Source organism: Bubalus kerabau, chromosome 1 (assembly GCF_029407905.1).
Source record: "Bubalus kerabau isolate K-KA32 ecotype Philippines breed swamp buffalo chromosome 1, PCC_UOA_SB_1v2, whole genome shotgun sequence".
Classification (NCBI taxonomy): Eukaryota; Metazoa; Chordata; class Mammalia; order Artiodactyla; family Bovidae; genus Bubalus; species Bubalus kerabau.
The window spans coordinates 195,914,106-195,940,768 of record NC_073624.1 but is presented as its reverse complement, the minus strand read 5'-3'; the positions used below and the strand labels follow the sequence as shown (position 1 = coordinate 195,940,768).

The window sequence follows — 26,663 nt, the reverse complement described above, 5'->3', positions numbered from 1 at the left end:
AGGAGAGTACAGAATAGTAAAAAGGTACAAACAATAAGATCCCCTTTATGCCGAAAAAAATTCAATTAATATTTCTTCACCATGTGTACACAAGAAATCACTGGACTGGGCACAGGTAGAAAAAAGTGAATAAAATAGACATTTTGGTGGGGAATTCAGACAAAAAAAATAAAACAAAATAGGCATATGACTATTGAAGCCTGAAGGAATAAAAAGGGTGCGAGAGTGACTGTAAAGAAAGAACCCTGTTTTAGTGAGAGTGCTTGAAGACCTTTGTGGGAAGGGCGCATTTAATCAGAATTCTGAATCATGGGAGAGCATAATCTCTGGAAGAATGGGGTGTGGGGTATTGGAGGGTCTGCAGGCCGAGGGAACAGTAACTGCAGCGCCCTTGGGCCGGGAAAGGACCAAGGGTGCCTGAGGAACAACGTGAGAGGCGCCAGCGTGGCTGGAGAGCAGGAGAGGGACCCCAGCCTGAAGCACACACCTCCAGCTCTGTCGGCTGTGCTGAGGTCTGAGCCGGGCGGCGACCTCACCTTCCGTCTGGAAGGCTCCCCAGGAAGCTACTTGCAGAGTGGATCACAGAGGAGCAAGACTGGAAGCAGAAAGGCCTGCCTGGAGCAACCAGGCGAGGACTGTGAGACCAAGGGAGGAATCCCTCACGGCTGCCATGCGTGCACATCTTTAGGTTTGAAGAGAGCAGGTCAGAAGAAAAGGCGCCAGGGTGTTAGGGCAGCACAAGTGAGCAGTTTGCAATGATGATGCAACATCAGCGAGTCTTGACTCAGGCTGCCGGGGCGAGAGCGGCCCCCTCGCGGGGGCGCCCGAGCACCCACCGCCCGCCGCCCCGCCGGAAGTGCTCTCCCGGCCCGCCGCGCCGCGCCGGGGGAAGATGGCGCAGGAGGCCGGCTACATGGACGATGGGCAGGTTTCCGACTCGGATTCCGACATGACGGTGGCACCCAGCGACAGGCCGCTGCCGGTGCCGGTGAGTGCGGAGGGCAGGCGGGTGACTCGGGGCCGGGAGCGCGGGGCCCAGGAGTCCTCCTGTCGGGCGTGCGGAGCCCGGCAGGCGGCGGGGAGACAGCGGGCCCTACGAACCTGGCCTGGCATTTAGCTGCGAGGCGGGGTGCGCGAGGCGTGCGGCTCCCAGAGGCGGGCGTGCGGTTGTCTCTTTCCCGCCTCCCGTGCTCCTCTCCTTGTTTTCTAAACCTACGGAATTACCCATTGGGCGTCGCTGGGTTCTCCTCGAAGGGCAAATTTTCCCGAACATGTAGAACGTGGGGACGTCGGCCCACAACCAGTCAGTGGCGCTCATTTGCGTCCCGAGGAGAAAGGGAGTGAGGATCGGGAATGAAGTTGATCTCTTGCTCAGGGGCCTGTTCTTCCATATTCCTATGGAACCTAGCTTCGTCGTGCCATAATGTGCCACTGGGTTTTATGTTAGCTCCCCAGGTTTCTAAATAGGCGTTTGTCTTGGCCGCCCTACTAAGTAGCAAGCTGTTTTGAGAAGGCTTTAGTGCCAGGCTGCCCGCGTTGGAATTCCAGAGCCGCCACTATGTGATCGGTGACAAGGTATTCAGCCTAGCGCCCCATCTTTAGAGTGGGAATAACAGTACCACAGTGATAGGGTGGCTGTAAGGATTCGATGGAGCCTAAATGATGGCTGACAAGTGTTAGCGCCGTTATTGTTTACAGATACGAAGGCTTACCGTCTAGCTTTAAAATACCCCTCCCCCATTTCTAGCACGGATTAGGAGCTCAACAAGTACTTTGATGTTTAGTTGAAAAACCAAAGGTGATTCCTTTTGCATAGAAGCATCTTGGGAAATCGGTACCAATATATTTTGTTTTTCAATCTTTTTCAGTTTTCCATAGATTGACTCTTGACTTAGTAAACTTAATGCCATGGACTCTGCAGTTTTACAAGTAATTTGTCAGTGATGCTTACACATAGGATTTTACTCTCTAGTCTAAAAGGAACATAGTCCCAAAACCTTATAAAGGCAGTTGATATATCCACATGCATGACAGGCGCCTTTGGAAAAGAGGAAAACAAGTTCTAACTGCCTGTAACAGTTGTTCAACATGTGATTTTCAAACGTTCTGACAACTGAAAAGATTGAAAATCTTCTGAAGGTGAGAATTAAGAGCTTTGGTAATTTTTTGGAAAGCTGTTTTAGCACTAAGTGCTGCATTAGCTATATAGAAATAAGAATTTGTGGCTTTAAAAATGGAAATTTCAGGGAGTTCCCTGGTGGTCTAGTGGTTAGTATTGGCCACATTCACCGTGGGGGGCCCAGATTCAGTTCCTGGTTAGGAAGTAATCTTCGGAAGATCTCTGAAACCAATTCAGTCCCTTACATGGATTTTTCTCTCTCTCTCCTTTTTTTTTTTGGCCGCTTGCAGGATCCCCGAGTGACTAACACTCTCAGGCTAACACTCACAGGGATCCTGCAAGTGGCCAAAAAAAAAAAAAAAAAAAAAAGGAAGTTCCATGTAAACCTTTAGAAATTCAGGCACTGAATTGGTTTCAGAGATTTTCAAAGATCACTGCTGCTTTAAAATGGTTCAGCTGAATCCCTAAATAATTTTTTTTACATAGCACAGGGCGTGTGGGGGTAATGTCTTTTGTGGAACTGATTGTAATTTTCCTTCACTTGCAGAAAGCACTAGGTGGGGACTGTGCACTGCGGCCCTTCCAGAGCACTGCAGCAGCGTGTGCCCCGGCATCACATTATCGGACTGTTAAAAGTGTGGATTCAAGTGAAGAGAGCTTTTCAGATTCAGATGATGATAGCTCTGTCTGGAAACGCAAGCGACAGAAATGTTTTAACACCCCTCCCAAACCAGAGCCTTTTCAGTTTGACCAGAGCAGCCAGAAACCACCTGTAGCTGGAAGGAAGAAGGTTAACAACATATGGAGTGCTGTGCTGCAAGAACAGAACCAAGATGCAGTGGCCACTGAACTTGGTATCCTGGGAATGGAGGGCACTATTGACAGAAGCCGACAGTCTGAGACCTACAATTATTTACTTGCCAAGAAACTTAAAAGAGAATCTCAAGAACATACAAAAGAATTAGACAAAGAGCTAGAAGAATATATGCATGGTGGCAAAAAAATGGGACCAAAGGAGGAGGAAAATGGGCAAGGCCATCCCAAAAGGAAACGACCTGTCAAAGACAGAGTAGGAGACAGACTAGAAATGAACTATAAAGGCCGGTACGAGATCACAGAGGACGATTCTCAAGAGAGGGTGGCTGATGAAATTTCTTTCAGGTGAGCATTTAAATATTTCTACAAGTGAACACTTGACCAATTATCTTCCATTTATAAGATATACTATAGAGTCCAAATACATTGATGGTGGTGTTCCTTTCTGAGATTTTTAAATCCAAGGCAAGAACTGGGCTTATGTGGTTATATGAATATGAATATGGTTGGCTGTTCTTAAATTTGGGCAGACCTGATAGAATAATTTTGTAGATTTTTGTGAACTTTTGAGCAACTGTGTATATTGAGGGCTATAGAACTCTTCAGATAAAAACAGATCCTTTTAAATGATGTGGGGTTCTTGGAGTGTTTTTTTGTTTTTTACAACTTTATTGAGGCTTATTATACATGTAATAAAATTTGTCCTCTTTAAGTGTGGACTTTTTTTTGGTAAATTTATCAGTTGTACAACCATAAAGCACTTTTAAAACATTTCCGTCACCCAGTAAGATCCCTCATGCCATATGCCCATTTAAAGTTAGCTCCTATTCCCATTCCCAGGTAACTGCTAATCATTCTATTGCTGTCAATTTGCATTTTTTGGAAATTTCATGTTAATAGAATCACAATATGTAGTCTCTTGTGCCTGGCTATTTTCACATAGTGCAGTGTTTTTGCTATTCATCCATGTCGTAGCAGTCATCAACAGCTTATATATTCACACACACACACATTTGTATTGGCTATTATACTTTTTGGCAATTATGAATAATTCTGTTATGAACTTCCATGAACTTCCATCTTTGGACACATATTTTAATTTATTTTGGATAGGAGAAGAGTTATTTGATGTATGGTGAATTTACATTTCATGTATTTTTAACATGAAATTTTTAAAGTTGAAATTTTGTTTACATTTTATTAGCTCTAAATCACTAGTGAACAGTGTCACAAGTTTGAAAACGTTTGGTTCAAAGGTAATATAACTAGTAGGAAAACAAGTATTTACTTTCCAGGCAGGCCTGTCAATAGTAGTACTGGATTTTTTCAGTACTGAGGTGGTTTGGAATTTGAGTGCTGGAAAGAAACCTAGAGATTTTGTAAACCAGTACTTTCACTTTACAAATAGGAAATTGAGGCCTAGCAGTTGTGTGGTTTGCTCCAAGTCACTAATGTGTCAGACCTGGAACTGAAGTCTAATCCCTTTATTCCTAGTCTAGTGCTCTTTCCACAATAGAGAAAAAAAAGAAGCCAGAGCTTGGTAGGGAACTGGAAAGACTTCTGTAATATTAATCCTCCTTCATCTCTGCAGAGTATGGTCTCTCATGTTAGGTTTGCTACTTACTTAGGCTTCCTGTATTTTTACCTGTCAGTGGTAAAAATAATTATATCTGCTTTGTAAGATTGTTGAGAGAATTAACTGAAATATAGTGCATATATAGTTCTTAGGATTGTGCTTATCTCATAATAAGCCTTTGGTAAATATTAGCCATATCTTCTGTTCTGAGACAGGGAGCCCATGAGGGGAAAGTCCAATCCATTTTAAATCTCCTAGACATCTCGAGTTAGGAGAAGTAAATTTTAGAAATCGTGATACATGTTTGTTTTTAGACTTGCATTCGTCATGCTGTGTGTGCGTATTTCTTTTGAAATTTGCTGTAGTCCCATAAGGCAAAGTGAAGAGGCCAGTATGTAACTTGAGATGGAATCTTGACATTACTGTCTGCTTGGACGACCCAAGATAAGAATGTTTCCATGTCAGTGATTCCAAGGTTAAATATTGAAGATTTCGGAAAGCAGATATTACTAGAATGGGATGTTAATTCTGTCTGGGAACTAAATTGGAGACTAAGGTAGATTTCCTCAACGTTATGCAACAAATAAAGAGGTTGATATTACTTTATTTGTTCCTTATCAGGTTGCAGGAACCAAAGAAAGATTTGATAGCCCGAGTAGTGAGAATAATTGGGAACAAAAAGGCAATTGAACTTCTGATGGAAACTGCTGAAGTTGAACAAAACGGTGGCCTTTTTATAATGGTAAGGCTAATAAAATGCCCTTGTCTCTGATTGTTGGTTCTCTTATTTATGGATTATAACCAGTGTGTTTCAGACTTTTAAAAACCTTCATTAATAATGAAAATTGAATTTAAACAATCAGTATGGTCAGTTTTTACAATTAGTACTTTTCTTATTAAAAATATATCTAAATTGTAGCTTGTTAGTGTGTAGTCCACAACAAATCTCTAACAGGCTTCATTAAGGGTTGGGGCTGAATTAAGAAAAAAGTCAGGGCAAAAGGACCTGGAAGCTCAAATTTAGTGAGTATGGGTTTTGGAGTTTGGGGTTTCTTGTTTTGAATTTTGGATGTGCAGCGTACTAGATGTGACATTTGGCTAAATTATTTGACTTTGGAGACCTCAGTCTCAGCTATAAAATGGGATTAATCCTCTAATGTAAGGATTAAATAAGATAATGTGTATATAATGCTGATCATAGTGCCCAGAACTCAGTAGTGGTGAAGAGAAGTGTTATTTTTGGTTCATTTAATTCGTACATTCTTGGAAACTGGATTTCATGGGTGGTAGGGGTGAATAGGAAACAAAATGTCTAAAGAGGCTTCTGGGGTTGAGGAAGGGAAAAAAACAAATAATGGTTAAAAAGCACTTTATTGTCCCAGAATGACTGATAGAGCAGTTCTCTTGCTGGGGCCAGATCACAAGCAGTAACAGTTTATGCCGTGGAGTGAGTGGTCTTGCAGATCTCATTTAATTGAGCTTTCACCACAGGGTGAGGATGAAAGTCGAATGGTTTCCTTCTTATTTGTTCCTCATGAATTTGAGTAATAACATCAACAAGAGACTCCATCAATGTTATGCTGTGGAAATGGAGAGAAAAATAACCAATTAGAAGTGATAGCACTGGGTGAGGAGGCAGCCCGTGAACATAGATTATAGAAGTTAACAACAAACTGTAATGATCATGAGTGTAGTGGTGCCCCGTCTGTGTTGTAGTTTAAGGCACTGTTTTAGACACAGGAAGCTTATGTTATAATAGGGGGTGGGAAGGAAGCGGTCTAAAGAATAAATGTAGTATCTTCCAAGTATGCTAGAAAGTGATACCTGCTATGAGAAAAGAAAGAGCAAATGGGAAGTCTGGAGAGGCAGAAGGACACTGCAGTTTTAACAGAATGGCATAGTAAATCTTAATAGCTCCTTAGGAATGTCTCTGAAAGTTGCTCTGAGCATTCATGGTAAGAGTCTACACAGGATAATTTTTCTGTTCCTTTTTGTAGAATGGTAGTCGAAGAAGAACACCAGGTGGAGTTTTCCTGAATCTCCTGAAAAACACTCCTAGTATCAGTGAGGAACAAATTAAGGTAAAAATGATATGTCCTTGACTTTTAAGATCAATCATGATTTCACTGCCACTCAACCTCTAGCTTCATTTTCTGTTGATCTCTGTTACCTGCTCTGCCTTACGTTGACTGATTTTTTTAGTTGCTCTTTTTAAGTAAAACTTGAACCTCTTATAAAGCTCTGCCTCCTCTTTTTCTCCCCTTTCAGAGCCAAGGTCATGATTTCCTTTTATGGAAATTTTTCCTGGTGTCTTAGAATGTAATTATTTTTTTCTACTCTCCTATAACTTGGCTTTCAGAATCTTAAGGCTTCCCTGGTGGCTTAGACAGTAAAGAATCTGCCCTGCAATGCGGGAAACTTGGGTTCGATCCCCGGGTCGGGAAGATCCCCTGGAGAAGGGAATGGCAGTATTCCTGCCTGGAGAATCCCGTGGACAGAGGAGCCTGGCGGGTGGTAGTCCATGCAGTCACAGAGAGTCAGACATGACTGAACAACTAACACACACATAGCTTGCCTTTCGGGATCCTAGTTCCTTGACCAGGGATCAAACCTAGGCCCTCTGCACTGGAAGCATGGAGTCCTGACCACTGGACCACCAGGAAATTCCCTCTATAACTTTTTATTAACGGAAAATTTCAAATGTGCAGAATAGATGAAAAAATAACAGCATGTACACCAATATATCCTTTACCTAGTTTTAGGGGTAGTTAATATTTTGACTTTTTTTTTTCTTCTGTACCATTGAGAAATAAGAAGCAAACATGACATTCAGGCCTAACTATTTCAACAAGAATCTCTCAATCAGATCAGATCAGTCGCTCAGTCGCGTCTGACACTTTGCGACCCCATGAATCGCAGCACACCGGGCCTCCCTGTCCATCACCAACTCCCGGAGTTCACTCAGACTCACGTCCATCGAGTCAGTGATGCCATCCAGCCATCTCATCCTCTGTCATCCCCTTCTCCTCCTGCCCCCAATCCCTCCCAGCATCAGAGTCTTTTCCAATGAGTCAACTCTTCACATGAGGTGGCCAAAGTACTGGAGTTTCAGCTTTAGCATCATTCCTTCCAAAGAAATCCCAGGGCTGATCTCCTTCAGAATGGACTGGTTGGATCTCCTTGCAGTCCAAAGGACTCTCAAGAGTCTTCTCCAACACCACAGTTCAAAAGCATCAATTCTTCGGCGCTCAGCCTTCTTCACAGTCCAACTCTCACATCCATACATGACCACAGGAAAAACCATAGCCTTGACTAGACGAACCTTTGTTGGCAAAGTAATGTCTCTGCTTTTGAATATGCTATCTAGGTTGGTCATAACTTTCCTTCCAAGGAGTAAGCGTCTTTTAATTTCATGGCTGCAGTCACCATCTGCAGTGATTTTGGAGCCCCCAAAAATAAAGTCAGCCACTGTTTCCACTGTTTCCCCATCTATTTCCCATGAAGTGATGGGACCGGATGCCATGATCTTCGTTTTCTGAATGTTGAGCTTTAAGCCAACTTTTTCACTCTCCACTTTCACCTTCATCAATAGGCTTTTGAGTTCCTCTTCACTTTCTGCCATAAGGGTGGTATCATCTGCATATCTGAGGTTATTGATATTTCTCCCAGCAATCTTGATTCCAGCTTGTGTTTCTTCCAGTCCAGCGTTTCTCATGATGTACTCTGCATATAAGTTAAATAAACAGGGTGACAATATACAGCCTTGACGAACTCCTTTTCCTATTTGGAACCAGTCTGTTGTTCCATGTCCAGTTCTAACTGTTGCTTCCTGACCTGCATACAGGTTTCTCAAGAGGCAGACCAGGTGGTCTGGTATTCCCATCTCTTTCAGAATTTTCCACAGTTGATTGTGATCCACACAGTCAAAGGCTTTGGCATAGTCAATAAAGCAGAAATAGATGCTTTTCTGGAACTTTCTTGCTTTTTCCATGATCCAGCGGATGTTGGCAATTTGATCTCTGGTTCCTCTGCCTTTTCTAAAACCAGCTTGAACATCAGGAAGTTCACGGTTCACATATTGCTGAAGCCTGGCTTGGAGAATTTTAAGCATTACTTTACTAGCATGTGAGATGAGTGCAATTGTGCGGTAGTTTGAGCATTCTTTGGCATTGCCTTTCTTTGGGATTGGAATGAAAACTGACCTTTTCCAGTCCTGTGGCCACTGCTGAATTTTCCAAATTTGCTGGCATATTGAGTGCAGCACTTTCACAGCATCATCTTTCAGGATTTGGAATAGCTCAACTGGAATTCCATCACCTCCACTAGCTTTGTTCGTAGTGATGCTTTCTAAGGCCCACTTGACTTCACATTCCAGGATGTCTGGCTCTAGGTCAGTGATCACACCATCGTGATTATCTGGGTGGTGAAGATCTTTTTTGTACAGTTCTTCTGTGTATTCTTGCCATCTCTTCTTAATATCTTCTGCTTCTGTTAGGTCCATACCATTTCTGTCCTTTATCGAACCCATCTTTGCATGAAATGTTCCTTTGATATCTCTGATTTTACAATATCCTCCATAACCACACCTAAGAGAAATAAAAATGATAATTTCATAGCATCATCCCATTATCTATGTAGAACTTATTCTGGTTTAATGAATTGTCCCAGGAATGTATTTTCTAGCTTTTTTCCCCCCGAACCAGGATCCTATCTAACAGATTTCCACATCCTTTTTGTTATATCTTTTTAGTCCTACATTTTCCTCTATGATTAGACCTTTTGATGAGTCCAAGATTGCTCTTACAGAGTGTACCACATTCTGGTGATTGTCCGCTCGTGCATATTTGTTTTGTTTGTTTCTCTATCTCCTATATTTCTGATAAACAGGAAGCTGGGCACTTTAGTATTCTTAATCATTTTTGTATTACTAGAATGTCATATGGAAAAAACTAAACAGTGTGGGTTTTTCATAGCTCAGAATTTGGTATCTTTTAATTTGTTAATTAAAGAACATGACTTGGCATTTAGCACATCTAATCAAAATAAAAAACTGGCTTCTTACATAGGAAGGAGGTGGTACTCGTGCAACACAGCTACAGTATTTGAGAAATTTTGTATTCTCTTTATTATACCAGTGGGTGATAAAGGTCATAGAGATGTGCTTTAACTGTTTTAATGTAAGGCTAATGGTGACACAAAATTAGAAACCTTTTCTCTTTAGCTGATGCTCCATGTGGGCATATTTTGCATCTGCTCAGTTTTTTTTCCCCTCACTATTCACTTTTGGTCATTTTTTAAAAAATATGTTATTGAAATTCCTACAAGAAATGTTCCCGTTGTTGCACATTTGGAATCTGTATTCTTTAAGTGCTTTTTTCCCTCATTGGACAGTTATTTTGATAACATGAATTTGTAACAAAGTGGATTTCCTTGGGAACACAACTTTTGAGTGATAGAACAGAGCTTATATTAATACCTTAATGTTCTCCCTCCTCCCCTAATATTACCCCTGGCCAGAAGTGTGTACTTAGAAGGAACATTCTTCTCAAGTTTTGTTTGATAGCAAAATGTCACTCTTTTGAAAGATAAAGTATGATGTGATGAAAAGGAAAGTCTAAGATTCAAAGTCTAGGTTTTAATCTTAGTTTTGCCATTTAGCAATTGTAGACTGTGAGAAGATTGCTTACTGTCTCCCCCAGCCTTGATTTTTTCATCTATAAAGTGAGGATTTTAATATGTGCCCTGCCTGTTTAATATTACTATAAAAGAGTTAAATAAAATGATATCTAAAAAAGCTTTTTCTTGGTAACTAAATCTGGACAAACAGTTTCCAGAAGGAGAGAAGAAAAGAACATTTATGTACCGTGAGCCTGGCACTAAGGCCAGTATTTACAGGACTTACTCTTGACAGCCTGCGATTGGGTGTCACCCTGCTCTGCAGATGAAGGCAGGAAAAGGACAGGTCTGGGATCACAGAGGACTCTGCCTTCAGACCCATGTTGTTTCCACTGAATCACCGGTCTTTGAAATTCAGTTTTTCTAACTTGCCGTGGAGAAGGGAATTTAATGTTTGTAGATTTTTATCGTAAACTGTCAGAAACATTGCATTATAATAAACACTGGAAACATTTTTAATAGTATCCAATAATAGGGAAATGTTGACTTACAAGGACATTCTTAAAACAACTATTGTGTAGCCTCTATTTTTGTGAAGCAGTTCTAAGAAAATTAGAAAATAAAATAATAGCTGAAAGGCAGAGTACAGATTTTTAAAGAAAAAGAGTCATGGGACAATAGATTGGTAGTTAAAACACCAAAATGTTACTAGTGCTTTGGTCTATTGTGAGGGGTTAGAAATGTTTTGGCTTTTAAGATTTTTTTGTTTTCTGTTTTTTCCAAATTTTCTGTTGTATATGGATTGACTACCTTTGTTACTAGAAAGAAAAATCTGAAGGTAAATATAATTTTATTGCAGGTAATTTCATATTGCATTCAAATAATGGTGTTATAATTTTTCTTTTAGTCACTCTTATCGTCACTCTTTTAGTCACTCTTATTAACAATCACAGTCTGTAGAATTTGGAAGCCAGAACTGAACTGAGTGGGCTTGTTTTCAACTTTTTCTCATTTGATTTTATTTTAGTTTGTGGCCTTATAATTTTTTTTCTAGAGAATACAAAGTTTGTGAAGATAAAAAGAGTAAGAATAGTTAGAGGTTAATTTGCTATATTTTTTTAAAGTCCATCTATAACGATCTCCCTCTTAAAGTAGTATGCACTAGGTTCTTAACTTGTGGATGGGAGAAGAAAAACTTCTCAGATTATCTATTGTCTGCATTTGTTGTAATACATTAACAATGTGATAAAAAGACATTTCTTTAGGCCAAACCGTGGTTTGTTTTATTTAAGTATATAACCCATGGGAATGACATTTCCTCTTTAATAAGGTTTGCTGTATTTGGAGGGAAAGGGGAGACTTCATAATTTAATTTAGTATTGCCAGGCATTGTACTAGTTAGAATTGTTTTTATCAAGATGTTTGGATGTATTTTCATATAAAATGAAAATACTGCTACTATGCTCCACTTAAAGGTAAGTAGACACTTGAAAAAATTGTGAATTTTCACACTGTTGTGAAGGCAACATAATAGGATTTAAGGATATGGTAGTTTTAATAAACAGTAGTTCTTGTTTACTAAAGTTGTTCCTTTATTGTAGGACATTTTCTACCTTGAAAATCAAAAGGAATATGAAAATAAAAAAGCTGCTAGGAAGAGAAGAATTCAAGTGATGGGGAAAAAGATGAAACAAGCCATTAAAAACCTAAATTTTCAAGAAGATGATGATACATCACGAGAGACGTTTGCAAGTGACACTAACGAGGCCCTGGCCTCTCTTGATGAATCACAGGAAGGACATGGAGAAACAAAGTTGGATGCAGAGGAAGCCATTGAGGTTGATCATTCTCACGATTTGGACATGTTTTAGTACATTTTGAGGAATAGACCTTTCTAAGATAACATTGTAATAAACCATTTCTACTGAGATTATTTTACTTTGCACTGATAAACACAAAAATCTGGAGAGAACTGTTACCTTGTTTTAAATAAAATTGAATATGTGGGAGATGAATGTGATAAGAACATTTAAAACGTTCTCATGTCTGACAAAATATTTAAAAGTATATAGTGGAAGATTTAATTTCTTAATCTATTGCATGTGCTAATTATTACTAGTTGATAATCAATTTTGTCCAGATCATTATAACATGCCGTTCAAAAGTTTTTCTGATTTGTCTTTGCAATGAACTATGATTGGTTTCAAAACATTCCATTAAAAGATCCTATTAAGACATAAATTGTTAAGCTATTACAAATGCATTCAAGTTTAGTTTTTCTGTGTTTTAAGAACTCTTAGGCTTTTAATGATAGAAACAAAAAATAGGTTTATACTAGTGGCTCTTCCCACTCATGTGTTTGTTCCGAAGTAAATAAACATCAGAAGCTTTTCAAAGAAGTATCAGTTTGTAACTTTAACTTTGTTTTTGACTTATTAGTTACTTTGGTCATATATTTAAATACTGAATATAATCCATACATGCATAATTACAGTGACATTTCAGAAATTCCCAGTGGTGGCCTGCCTAAGACAGTTTTACCTTATGTTAAGGAAGTTAGGTATTAAAAATGTTTCTTCTGCATGATGTTTAAAATTATTCATTTTTATTTAAGAAAATAAAGGTAGTTTACTTAAGGTGGCCCAAGAGTTGACTACAGTTTACAGAGTAAGCAAAAATATGTAGGAAGCAGTTATTATCTATTCTTTGCAATAATGTACTTGAACTCTTTCAGTAATTTTTGAAACACATAATCATTGAATTTGGATCTAAGCAGGGAAGGAAGAGGAAAATGGTTATTGGTTACATTTTATTCATAAAGAATGCAGAAATAAAATTGGAATTCTGGAAGTCAATGAGTTTTGAGTGATTTTATTTTTTAATCTCAAATTTTCTTTCATAAAATTGCCATAACCAAGGAAAGAAGCATTTTAAATAGGTAAGTATTTAAATATTGTCCCTAAAGGTTTTTTTTAACCTTCTATTTATTTATTTGAAGAATTTTTTTTCTAATTGAAGTATAATTGACTTACAGTATTAAATTAGTTTTGGGTGTACAGCATAGTGGTTCAGTATTTTTATATATTGTAAAATGATCACTGCAGTTCCTGGGATTCCTTTGTGTGAGGTGATTTTAAAGGTCTGGTATATTAGGTAAGATAACACTCAGAAATCTAAATGTCATGTATCCTTGTAAATATTACCAAGTTTTCTAGTGGAAGTTACAGTTTTTGAAGGATATTAACGTCTCAGGCTACTTCATCTTTAGTGGATGGTTCGTTTCTCCCCCACCCTGCTTCCTAGCTTGTTTTCCTTATTTTCTTAACATTTGCAGACTACACAGATTTCTGGATTGTATTACATCCTAATGGTATAGAAACCAGTGCTTCAGTTTTTAAGGTTTAAAGTTTTGTTTATTAACATTACTCTTCTCTAAACCTTTCTGATTATCCAGATCTAGGAATGTTACAAACTCTTGCTAGAAATGTATTCCCTTAATAGTGTCACCATACCAGCGTACATTACAGTCATTCTTCCTGCTCAGCCGAACATTCTTCTACTTGCTGGCTAGTAGGATTAACAGTAATAGCCCTCTGTGTCTCTGGCTTAGTAATTTAGGTGCTCATCCTCACTCATAATCTTTACTAGAATGAGTTTTTTTTTTACCTAAAATACTCTGACTCAACTCAAAACCTAGGAGATAAAATGGGTTAGATTGGTTTGGGTTAAGGCAAGTTTGATTTACACTCACAGGTATCTAAATAATAGCAGCTATGTGCAATATATAAAGAGGAAAATACGAAGTGATTATTTGTGAGTAATAATTGCTTAGTCCACTATATTTCCTAGTATCTTTGTCAAAGTTGTAGTAAGTCTGCAAACATACTTATTTTTTAAGTGCTCATGATAAGAATGATGATACACTCAAGGAGTATTTAAAAAACACTGAAAATGGCTCTAAGCCCCACATTCTTAATCAGCTGCGGAAGCAATTGCTCTGGGTCGCTATGAAGGTAGCAAAACATTGTGACATCTGAGGCAGCGCTGTCGTCAGAATTAGTAGGCTAGTGAAGTTCCAGATGAGGATTCCTGTCACTACTGGAAGTGATGGCTTCAGGCAAAGACACTTGTCCGATCCTACCTAGACTCCCCAACAACTGTTCTGATGAGAATTCAGATAAGCTTGCTAATAAGTGAGGACTTAACGGTTTGGGGTTTTCCGGTGGTTTTGTTTGTTTTCAGTCTGGGAGTTACATTCATGGGGACGCCAACTCTGTGCTTCCCCTTGGTATCTATATAGAAAACTTTATGTTCCAGAACAAAACTGTGTGTGCTAGAGAAAGCAAGACTGTCCTGAGTGTAGAGCATGTACTACATTCAGAAGCTAAATTAGTTACTGATTTTTGTGACTGGCCAGAGATCCCTTTAGCCGGAGCATAGGCCTGAGCTAAATCATGGTGTGCTGTTTTTTCCCCTTAAAATAAGGCTAGAATGAACATGAGCAAATTGTAAAGGACAGCATGCAGTTAGAGTAATGCTATCCAGAGTGGACTCTTGGTGACACGTGGGGATTTAATGGGTCGGTTATCTACTGTTAATAGGTGAGTCTCAAGGCAGTGAGAGCTCCGTCCTGCAGATGCAGGGCTCCAAACCTCACAGACACAACTGCTTCCATTCCCTCAAATGATGCTAAAGCAATTGTATTTAGTTCACAAGACACCCTTTCTTCTTGCTTTCTTAATCTTCAGGTGTGAGATTCATTTGCCACGATTTTCCTTAAAGCAAGGGATGATCCCAAGACATTATGTAATGCCTTGGAAACAGAACATGAAATTCAGGAATGTGAATCTGAAGGTATTTTCCTATAAATATTCATAATTTTTAGAAAAACTATAGTATGTAATATATCTGTGAATAAGCATACAGCTCTACAGTGTTTTGAAATTTATTTTTCATTTGTTCAGCTTTATTGAGGAACAATAGACAAATATGATTGTGTATATTTAAAGTATACAACATAGGACTTCCCTGGTAGTCTAGTGGTTAAGAGTCGTACTTCCACCGCAAGAGGCACGGGTTTGATCCCTGGTTGGGGAAGTTCCTCATGCTGTGTGGTGTGGCCGAAAAAAACTATGGAAAATTGTGAATCACTATGTTGTACAGCAGAAACTTACGTAATATTGTACATCAACTATACCTCAACAACAACAACAAAATTTGAGGGCAACTCGGGGAAATATTTATAGCATATACAGCAAAGGGCTGCTGCTGCTGCTGCTAAGTTGCTTCAGTCGTGTCAACTCTGTGCGACCCCATAGACGGCAGCCCACAGGCTCCGCCGTCCCTGGGATTCTCCAGGCAAGAACACTAGAGTGCGTTGCCATTTCCTTCTCCAGTGCATGAAAGTGAAAAGTGAAAGTGAAGTCGCTCAGTCGTGTCCGACTCTGCAACCCCATGGACTGCAGCCCACCAGGCTCCTCCGTCCATGGGATTTTGCAGGCAAGAGTACTGGAGTGGGTTGCCATTGCAAAGGGCTAGTTTATTTTAAAAAATCTAAAAATAGGAGCTTCCCTCTAGTGGTTAGGAATCTGCCTGCCTGTGAATGGGACACAGGTTGGATCACCGGTCCAAGATCATTCCATATGCCATGGGGCAGCTCAGCCCACGCACCTAGAGCCGGTACCTGCAACAAGAGAAGCCACCACAATAAGTCCACACACTGCAACTGGAGAAAGTCCACATGAGCAAGGAAGACCCAGTGCTGCCAAAAATAAATAAAATTGTTAGGTGTACAGCCTGATGCTTCTAGTGGAGGTGATGGAATTCCAGTTGAGCTATTTCAAATCCTGAAAGATGATGCTGTGAAAGTGCTGCACTCAATATGTCAGCAAATTTGGAAAACTCAGCAGTGGCCACAGGACTGGAAAAGGTCAGTTTTCATTCCAATCCCAAAGAAAGGCAATGCCAAAGAATGCTCAAACTACCGCGCAATTGCACTCATCTCACATGCTAGTAAAGTAATGCTCAAAATTCTCCAAGCTAGGCTTCAGCAATATGTGAACTGTGAACTTCCTGATGTTCAAGCTGGTTTTAGAAAAGGCAAAAGAACCAGAGATCAAATTGCCAACATCCTCTGGATCATGGAAAAAGCAAGAGAGTTCCAGAAAAACATCTATTTCTGCTTTATTGACTATGCCAAAGCCTTTGACTGTGTGGATCACCACAAACTGTGGAAAATTCTGAAAGAGATGGGAATACCAGACCACCTGATCTGCCTCTTGAGAAATTTGTATGCAGGTCAGGAAGCAACAGTTAGAACTGGACATGGAACAACAGACTGGTTCCAAATAGGAAAAGGAGTTCGTCAAGGCTGTATATTGTCACCCTGTTTATTTAACTTATATGCAGAGTACATCATGAGAAACGCTGGGCTGGAAGAAACACAAGCTGGAATCAAGATTGCTGGGAGAAATCTCAATAACCTCAGATATGCAGATGACACCACCCTTATGGCAGAAAGTGAAGAGGAACTAAAAAGCCTCTTGATGAAGGTGAAAGTGGAGAGTGAAAAAGTTGGCTTAAAGCTTAACATTCAGAAAACGAAGATCATGGCATCCGGTCCCACCACTTCATGGGAAATAGATGGGGAAACAGTGGAAACAGTGTCAGACTTTATTTTTCTGGGCTCCAAAATCACTACAGATGGTGTCTGCAGCCATGAAATTATAAGACACTTACTCCTTGGAAGGGAAGTTATGACCAACCTAGATAGCATATTCAAAGGCAGAGACATTACTTTGCCAACAAAGGTTCATCTAGTCAAGGCTATGGTTTTTCCTGTGGTCATGTATGGATGTGAGAGTTGGACTGTGAAGAAGGCTGAGCGCCGAAGAATTGATGCTTTTGAACTGTGGTGTTGGAGAAGACTCTTGAGAGTCCCTTGGACTGCAAGGAGATCCAACCAGTCCATTCTGAAGGAGATCAGCCCTGGGATTTCTTTGGAAGGAATGATGCTAAAGCTGAAACTCCAGTACTTTGGCCACCTCATGTGAAGAGTTGACTCATTGGAAAAGACTCTGATGCTGGGAGGGATTGGGGGCAGGAGGAGAAGGGGACGACAGAGGATGAGATGGCTGGATGGCATCACTGACTCGATGGATGTGAGTCTGGGTGAACTCCAGGAGGTGGTGATGGACAGGGAGGCCTGGCAAAGGGGTCGCAAAGAGTCGGACATGACTGAGTGACTGATCTGATCTGATTACCAAGATCAAGAGAATTAACACATTCATCATCTCCCCTAGCTAACTTTTTTCCTTGTAGTAAGAATGCCTCAGATCTACTCTCAGCAGCTCTCAAGTATACAGTACCATTTTATTAACTATAGTCACTGTGTTGAACATTAGCCCTTAGAACTTACTCTTCCTAAAACTGAAAGTTTGTACCCTTTGTCTCATTTCTTCCTCTTCCCAGGCCTTGACAACCACCTTTCTAGCAAAAGTTGTTTGGTGCACCTGCCACATAAACTTGTAAACAAAAGTTAAACAGCAATACCTTACTCGAATACCCCAATTATAAACTTAAAATAGATAAACCAAAAGATATCAGAAATATATGTCTACACTTTTTCTACATAATGCCAACTCACAGTTGTTAAGTTCATCAGTCGTAGGCACCATTAATTTAAAGGCTGTAGTACAGAGTGTGTATTTTTTTATTGAAGTATATTTCATTTTCAATGTGTTAATTTCTGCTGTACAGCAAAGTGATTCAGTTTTATGTATATATATATATATACCCACATTCTTTTTTATATTCTTTTCCATTAATGGTTTATTACAGGAGATTGAATATATTTCTCTGTGCCATACTGTAGGACCTTGTTTATCCATCTATATATTCTAATAGTTTGCATCTGATAATCCCAAACTCCCAATCCAACTCTCCCCTACTTCTCCTCCCCCTTGGCAACCACAAGTCTGTTCTTCACAGAGAGTGTTTTTACAGCTGTACTGCATACTCAGGTTGAAAGCTATGTGAACAATTTGGCTAGATTTATAGATAAGACTCCTTTTTCACTCAGTGCTTCTATTCAATACTCAGCAGTTTCAAAACATTTTCCAAATTCAGATTGACCATTCACTTGTGAAAAGGTAAGTTGTTTCTTTAAAAGAGAATATAATATTCTGTAATAATCAGACAACAAGAAGTTTCAAGTTACGATTCCTAGGAAGAAATGTGTGTATGTAACTAATTTCCACATTTCTAATCAATAAGCAATTAATGTTGAATAAGAATATACTTTACCAAAACAGATGATATTATAAAATATGAATATTATATATGAAACATTTCTATTATTCTTGACCTTACTCTTTTGAGCTATAATTTAGCATAAATTTTTCATTGTTATTTCACTTCTGCAATTTAGTTGACAGTGTTCCTAACAGTTTTAAAGTGTAATTAACAACTGGTGTATGGAGCATCTATCTTACAGAGTAAAAGTGAAAACTAAACTAGAATTATAATGAAGTGAATGTGCGCTGAGTAAATGCTAGCTTTGCTTTTCTTCCATTGTACGATTTTTCCTATAGGAGATGAAATAGCTATTTAACAACATAAAAACAAGAGCACAGCGTAGGAGAGAGGGGGCTGCACCCCAAGACCAGGCCAGACTTTATTCAGCAATATCAGAGAATCAGAAATAGATGTACAATTCAGATAATAACCTCTTACTACAGATAATAAGTAACTGTTACCTATCCAACCGCAGTTGCAGCAGCCTCCGCATACTCTGCAGCTTATTTTCCTTTGTGTTGTTGTTTCGTTGCTCAGTGGTGTCCGACTCTTTGCAATCCCATGGACAGTAGCCCACCAGGCTCCTCTGTGCATGGGATTTCCCAGGCAAGAATACCTGAGTGAGTTGCCATTTCCTTCTCAGGGATCTTCCTGACATAGGGATTGAACCCAAGTCTCCTGCACTGGCAGGCAGATTCTTTACCATTGAGCCACCAGGGAAGCCCTAGAAAGAGCTTTGAAAGTCAGCAAAAGATTTTTCATTCACATATAATGTTTTATTCAACACTCAAAGAATTGTTTAATAATTCCCATTTTATATTTGAGAAAACTGAGTCCCACAGTGCATAAATGACTTGTACAAGGACACAAAAGTAGTGAAGCTAAAGATCAGTGACCTGACTCCAAGTTTAGAGTCTGCAGCCCACACCACTGGCTCTTCCTGTTGGTTGGAAGACACCAGTTAGCACTGCTTTTTAAAAAACACGGTTATTGCTCTGCCTACTAGAGATTCCTTCTTGACAGTAACAGAAAAACTACTGGGTAACTTCCATCTTAATAAAGTGATTTTTGGTGTGATATACAGCAGATTTTTTTCTTCCTCCTAGCACGCAGAAGCATGTGGGATCCACGCTGGCCCTTTGGAAGACTCTCTGTTTTTGGATCACAGTGAAAGGCTTTGCCATGGGGAAGATCGTAAAGTTGTCTTGAAGAAAGGCCCACCAGAAATAAAAATTGCAGATATGCCTCTGCATTCCCCTCTCTCCAGGTACCAAAGCACTGTGATTTCCCATGGCTTCAGGAGGCGATTGATCTGATCGAAGAATAAAATAATCAAGTACTTCAGTCTCTCCCTCTCTCTCTTCCATAAATATTTCACCTACAGGTTTAATTTATTCAAAGGCTATAAAGCAACTGCATATTTTTTTACATTGTTATAGCTTAGAAAGAAAATAGTCTCTGAGAACACCTGAGATGAAGTAGAGGAGCAAGGAAAACTGTCTCACTGAAATTAATTTCAGAGAAAGTAGTTAAGAAACAGTAGACTGATCCAGAACCACCATCTATCTTCACTACACTCCTCTACCTTTTTTTCCTCCTCATTCCATCCTTATTATTCATCTCTTCCAAAACTCAGTGTCAGGTAAACCAAACTGAGATAGAGTTGGAGGATGTGGGATTATTTTTGCTACTTTTCTGATTGCCCCAACACCTTTCTCTCTGCCTCCCTCACCAACACACATACCCCTAAGGCTATAAGAGACTGGTAACTAACCAATATGGTTATTAGAAGTGTTTGGTAGACAACTGTATGATGCATCATATAATTTTAGCTGAGATATACTTTCCATATTGGTTCAGTGTATTCAAGTATCAATATCCTACAGCAAAGAATTGATTCACATAACTTAAGAAATAAGAATGACTATGTGTAAAAATGATGCACTGCTGTGGAAGACAGTATAGTGGTTTCTCAAATAATTACACACAGAATTACCTTATGATCCAGCAATTTCAATTCTAGGCATATGCCCCAAAGAATTAAAAGCAGTGACTTCAACAAATATTTGTACACCAATGTTCACAGCAGCATTATTTATTATAGCCAAAAGGTAGAAACAAATGTCCATCAACATTTGTTGGGGAGGAAAAAATTTTCCTCTGTTCTTCTAGGTTCTTCTGGTGGGTTTAAGAATTGAATTGACATGAGACAGATTAACAGGAGAAAATCAAACAAACGTTAAATAACACATATACATGGGAGAGACCTGGGAAAACTGAGTAACTCGCCAAAATGACTGAAACCCTCACTTTATATATCATCTTCAGCTAAAGACAGAAGAGGATTTGAGAATAGTGGTCTGGGCTTCAAAGAGGAGGAAGGTAATTGACATGGAAACAGAAAAGCAAACATTCTGTAAATGTTTGTTGGGCCATGCAGAAACAACATGACATAGAGTGGATAGAGATCTCAAACGTTTCCCCCACCATACCTTGCTCATGTTTTTGCAGACATCTCTGGCGAAAGCTCTATTCTTATAATAAGCCTTCTATCTAAATTCCTTTAGGTATTTTAGGGTACCTGGCTCAGTGACAGTCTCATCACCCAACAGTATCAATTATTCTGTTCTACTTAATTTTCTCTAATTTTGTGTGACCCTCTAAATTACATCCTGGTAAGTGCTTCTCTTTCAGATTATTCCTCATCTAATTTCACTCTCTTAAATGTAAACTGTAATTTGTGCCTATGGCTTCCTTCTTTAAAAATTCCAGGGACTTCCCTGGTGGCCCAGTGGCTAAGACTCTGAGCTCCTAATGAGGAGGGCCCCCTGGTTCAATCCCTGGTCAGGGAACTAGATCCCACATGCTGCAACTATGAGCCCACATGCCTCAGTAAAAAACGTGGCTCAGCCAAATAAATAAATATGCTTTAAAAGATTCCCTATTCCACTGTGGTTTAATTTAAAACTCTGGATTTCTCCCCAAGAGAGCAGATTATCATGCTGCATCTTGGCCCAGGTGGGTTAATCCCCGTGACTGGTAAATCTCTGAGATTTCCATGGTCAAAAATGCCAAGGGATATATTTTACACATATTGAGAATATAGGTGATCATATTTGCCCATTGCTCATTAGCTTCCAGCAGGTGAAGGGGCCGCCAGGAGCAGGTGAATAGGTGTGTCCCACACAGGGGTGTCTGGAGAGAAGGTGAGCAGTGGCTGGAATGGGGCCAGCACTGCACTCCCCGAGCTCTGCGCACCTCAGTGCACAACTGGGGCCCTGGCAATACAGGGGCCAGTTCCAAAGTCTTCACTACGACTTCTCTGGCTTTTCACGTGATTTACCACTAGAAGACTGCCTGTCAGAAAGCGTCTTTCTTCTTTTAAGAATGTGCCCAAAACAATGACCGCTGCTGAAGCACCAGCAGCCAAAATGAAGTTCAATTCTTTTGTGTCTTCTCATCAAAGCAAGAACCAGAAAAGTCACATCAGTGCACTTCCCCACGTTCACAGGAAGATTGTCTTCCCCTCTTTCCAAAAGAGCTGAGACAGAAGAGCAGTATTCGATCCGTGCTTATCTGAAAGGATGAAAAAGTTCAGATTTTGCGAGGGCCCTGCAAAAAGCAGCAAACTGGCAACACAGCCCGAGCTTATGGGAAGAAGTATGTCACCGACACTGAGTGCAGCAAGAGGAAGCTAATGGCACAACTGTCCACGAGGGCATTCAGCCCGGCAAGGTGCTTGTCACTAGACAAAAGCCGGACAAAGACGGAAAACGATCCAAAATCTCTCCAGACGTAAGGAAGAAACAATTGAGAAAACGCAAGACTCAATTAGCAACTTTCATTAAAAACTGTTAAAATGGGACTGCCCTGGTGGTCCAGTGGTGAGGAATCTGCACCTCCACTGTAGGGGGTGCAGGTTTGATCCCTGGTTGCACATGCTGCACAAAAACAGAAAAACTGTTAAAATGAAAAAAAAGGAGAATGTGGCAAAATATGTGGGATAGAAGGCTGGATTAAAAAGTCAGGATGTATCAACTTGTGTGGATAAGAAGAATGCCTATGACCAGATAACAGTGCTGGAAGCCAGAACATCAGAATGTTTACAATATGAGTTCTGAAAGGTGGAGTTATGATTCTTATTTACATCTTCATATCTTTGCAAATTATCTGCAGCTAACACTGCTGTATTTTGCAGACACTGCTCCCCACATGTGGAAGGCACTCCTTTCTATTCTGCTGTCAAGAGTTTCATATTCAACACAACTGCCAACTCTTCTATGAAACCTATTTCATATTCTTTTTTCTCCAACACCAATTCTCTCCACCTTAACCTTTTCCAAGTTGGGTCTCTGCCTAAGCCTTCTGCTTCTTGACCAGAAGAGGTCTCTCCTGTGTTGCTCAAAAATAAAAAATAAAAAGCTTTTTTTTTTAAATGTTTTGTTGGTTTGCACTTTTTAAATAAAGGAAATCTTTGTCATTGCCTATTAGAGATATTGTGATACTATAGAAATCAGAGGTAGAAATTCTTCAATGCTTCTGTAACTAGCAAATTTACAGATAGAGCATTTTATTCACAAAAGGGAGCCTTAAACCCTTTGGGTCTACCCTCAGGGCTTTGCATTGAAATTACACCTGATATGTAAAAATTTGAAAACTGAAAAAAAAAAAAGAAACTAAGGGATAACACATTTAGACAGAAAACCATGTCTTTTTCTAGGGACAAATTAAAAACCATCGGTAAAGTGCTTCTTTGGAATTCAGGGAAGGCCTCAGAGGCTACATTTTTTTCTACAGACAAGAGGCAGGCAGAGGACATGTTGTGAGGAGTCTGTTCCAGGAAGGCCCATAGGGTTCTCTGCTCAGTTACAGATACAGAGCAAAATCAGCAAAGCAAAAAGGCACATGGGGTGAAGTCCAAGGGACAACAAGCACTAATTTCCAAAAGTCCTCTTTCAGTGAAGTCACACAAGATATATTTAATTACCCCTAGCAATGAGCTGTGACTACTCTGTTCTTTCTTTGATCAGGAAAATTAACTTGTGCATTCTTTGGTCTTTTCTGGGGATTTAAGAGAATATCTTGCAAGTACAGCAAGGTTCATTTTCTTCCTGGTATTAGGAGACAAAGGTCATGGGGGGTGGGGGGGGGGGTTCTCAAGCAATCACAGGTGCATTTTATCCTAAGTGATGACTAGATGATCAGGCCTCAGCTGGTGCTACCCTCCAGAGAAGAGTTAAGCTTTAGAGTGTCAGAGAAATCAGAGCAGGTTCCAGCAGGATGCTGGATTTGAGCAATGGGTCAGATGTGAGCCAGTGAGAACTAGAAAGGACTTTCCACACATGGGAAAAGCAGAAACAGAGGCAATGAGGAAAAATCACTATGTTTACAGAATATGTGAGGATATCCTGGGCAGAGAAAAGTTTCCTGCTGGGAAATAAAGGTAATCTTAGGAAATAGGATCCAGCTTATTGAGGACTTTAAATTCCAAACCAGTAGTTGAAATAGATTACTATTAATGATCATGACAGAGTTTGAGAAAAACTAATCTGGCAATAGTTCAAAGGATGAATTGAATGAATTAAGAGAGAAATAAACCGGTTTGAACATAAATCCAGGTAAGAAGCCCCAGTTAGGATCAAAGCTATGCAGATGGGGAATAGGGACCTCTATCGAGATGGTTTATATTGAAGTGAATGAAGCACACAAGCAAGGCTTGAGCACGTGGTCAACCTATCCTGGAAATGAGTTTAGCTGCACTTAGTAAGCTACCTTTATAAATCAGGTCAGTAAGGCACTATTAGAACTTTTTTTTTTTTTTTTTTTCCATGCACAGCTTGTGGGATAATTCCTCAGCCAGGGATCAAATCCCAGCCCTTGGGAGTGAAAGGACTGAGTCCTAACCACTGGACCACCAGGGAAGTCCCTATTAGAGCCATTTTAACCTCCAAGAAAAGTTATAAAACACTTTTACTAGAAAGACAGGTGATAACGCAGAAAGGAAATCAGTGTGTGGTGTAGGAGTACCAGGAGGTGCAGTTGTTTTTTATTTTTTATGGTGAAGTATTTTAAGAAAACCATTTAGTGTGACTAATCTGCTTTCCCTTTCAAAGGTAGTTCATTTAAGTATAGCCTGATTAGAAGGAATAAATAAGCCACGCAAGGTCAAGATTGGATCTGCTGTGTTGACTTATAAAAATTCATGAAAGCAATGATATTTAAGAGCTCATACATTCATATCTAAGATCTGATACATTTGAAATGAGCTATGAGCTGATGTGGGGGTGTGTATTTTTAATAAAAGCAGGAATGACATTTCTCTAAAAAAAATTTCATTGAAGTATTAGCTGATTTACAATGTGTTCATTTCTGCTATATAGCAAAGTGACTCAGTTATATATATATATCCCCATATATGTACATTCTTTTTCATATTCTTTTCCATTATGGTTTATCACAGAATATTGAATATAGGCCTCTGTGCTGTACAGTAGCACCTTTTTATCCATTCTCTACACAATAGTTTGCACTGCTAACCCCAAACTCCTAATCCATCCCTCCCCCAGGCCCCCTCCACCTCTGGCAACCAGAAGTCTGCTCCTTATGTCTGTGACTCTATTTCGTAAATAAGTTCATTTGTGTCATTTTTAGATTCCACATATAAGTGATAGCCTATGGTATTTGACTTTCTTTTTCTGACTTTGCTTAGTGCGATAATCTCTAGGTCCATCCATATTGCTGCACATAGCATTATTTAATTATTTTTTATGGCTGAGTAGTAAGGAATAATGTTTCTAATCACACCGCTCAGATTTTCTCAGTACAAAAACAAATAACATTATTAACATGCCTTAAAGATGTAAAGTGTCTTGAGGAAGCGGAAGTCAGAATAAAGCCCAGCTGCTGCCCGTGTCGCACTGCTCTGTCAGATTTACAATCTCAGTCTCTCCAGCCTCGCCTCTGTCACCCCATTCCACTGGCAATGGCCTTTCTGCACTTCAAACATGCCAAGTTAGTTCTCATCTCAGAACTACCTGGAATGATCTTCCCAAGATTTTCCCGTGGCTGCCTCCTTCTCATCACTCAGCTTTGAACCTGTATCATCACCTCAGGGAGGGACAGAAGATGCTGTTAGAGGCCCTGCCCGTATGCCCCTTCACATGGTGTGCGTCCATCCCCCAGGTGCTGGGGGTGTTGGCTGCTCCTGGCTCAGGCCTTTGTCCTTTCGTGTGGACTTGCCCTTGGCTTGCAGGAGCCTCCTCACCTGGCACTGGTCCAGGAGATAATGGCGGTAACTTACACCTCCCCACCCAAGGGAAGGCCGTGGACAAAGGCTGAGTAATGAAAGGATTAGCAGCCTTCACCTCTGATGGCTCAGACGGCAAAGAATTCGCCTGCAATGACGGAAACCCCAGTTCGCTCCCTGGGTTAGGAAGATCCCCTGGATGAAGGGAATGGCAACCCACTCCAGTATTCTTACCTGGAGAATCCCATGGACAGAGGAGCCTGGTGGGCTACAGTCCACAAGATCACAAAGAGTTGGACACAACTGAGCGACTAACGCATGACATGACGCCTCTGAGTGGAGCAATTCATGATTCAGGGCTTCCCATGGGATCAAGCTGAGACTAACTTCTCCTAAAGCCATATCTTGACTGAACTTCATCCCCTGCTGTCTCCTACTTTTTTCACTCCCTAAAAGGTTTCTCCTTAAGATCTTTTAAGTAAGGAGTCCCACCTCAGATTCCGTTCACAGAGAAAGTGATTCAAGACAGCTAGTGAGAGGAATGGTCCTAGGAAGCCAACTGGATGTAGGTTTGGCGTTGGAGTGCTTATCCACTAGATGGCAATGAGAACCCCGTCATCGGTAGTGAGTGAACTGTCGTTACTGCTTGGCTTGCTGCGTGGTGCCATTGCTAAGGTTTTCACCTGCAGAGAACCAGGACAAAATAAAGGAATAAGAAGCTGAATTGAATTCTGCAATGGCTCTGGGTATTTAACACGCATGAGGAAAACAGGGGGAAGCTTGGTACACAGGAATGCTTGCTTGTACTGTCTTTGCCACTTCTTGGGAGTCTGTAGTTATTTCAAAATCAAAAGTTGTAAATGAAAACAGATAGCTATTTAGTGGGTGATGAGGAAGTTTACTGGGCTTCCCAGATGGCTCAGTGGTAAAGAATCCGCTTGCCAATGCGGGAGACAGTTTTGATCCCTGGGTCGGAAAGATCCCCTAGAGGAGGA

The 26,663-nt window shown here is 40.1% G+C and overlaps 2 protein-coding genes across 2 annotated transcripts; both read left to right on the top strand.

Annotated features, from left to right (window-relative positions):
* The first annotated feature begins 829 nt into the window (after window positions 1-829).
* Window positions 830-12,982, top strand: PHAX (phosphorylated adaptor for RNA export). The gene is made up of 5 exons (XM_055548762.1): window positions 830-988; window positions 2,667-3,280; window positions 5,133-5,253; window positions 6,509-6,592; window positions 11,729-12,982. Exons 1-5 carry the CDS (start codon window positions 893-895, stop codon window positions 11,996-11,998), a joined length of 1,185 nt encoding a protein of 394 aa, XP_055404737.1. The 5' UTR covers window positions 830-892; the 3' UTR covers window positions 11,999-12,982.
* Window positions 12,983-14,234: 1,252 nt separating this feature from the next.
* Window positions 14,235-19,738, top strand: SPMIP10 (sperm microtubule inner protein 10). Its single transcript, XM_055566678.1, has 3 exons — window positions 14,235-14,320; window positions 14,876-14,981; window positions 19,529-19,738. The coding sequence occupies exons 1-3, from the start codon at window positions 14,235-14,237 to the stop codon at window positions 19,736-19,738; spliced, it is 402 nt and encodes a 133-aa protein (XP_055422653.1).
* Window positions 19,739-26,663: the final 6,925 nt, after the last annotated feature.

Bases quoted from the DNA above. Each gene is read 5' to 3' on its own strand.
- SPMIP10 (XM_055566678.1), top strand. From the start codon at position 14,235: ATGGCTTCAGGCAAAGACACTTGTCCGATCCTACCTAGACTCCCCAAC. The intron at 14,321-14,875 runs GTGAGGACTTAA...CTTAATCTTCAG, and splicing joins TCAGATAAGCTTGCTAATAA to GTGTGAGATTCATTTGCCAC. The intron at 14,982-19,528 runs GTATTTTCCTAT...TCTTCCTCCTAG, and splicing joins TCAGGAATGTGAATCTGAAG to CACGCAGAAGCATGTGGGAT.
- PHAX (XM_055548762.1), top strand. From the start codon at position 893: ATGGCGCAGGAGGCCGGCTACATGGACGATGGGCAGGTTTCCGACTCG. The intron at 989-2,666 runs GTGAGTGCGGAG...CTTCACTTGCAG, and splicing joins ACAGGCCGCTGCCGGTGCCG to AAAGCACTAGGTGGGGACTG. The intron at 5,254-6,508 runs GTAAGGCTAATA...TCCTTTTTGTAG, and splicing joins ACGGTGGCCTTTTTATAATG to AATGGTAGTCGAAGAAGAAC.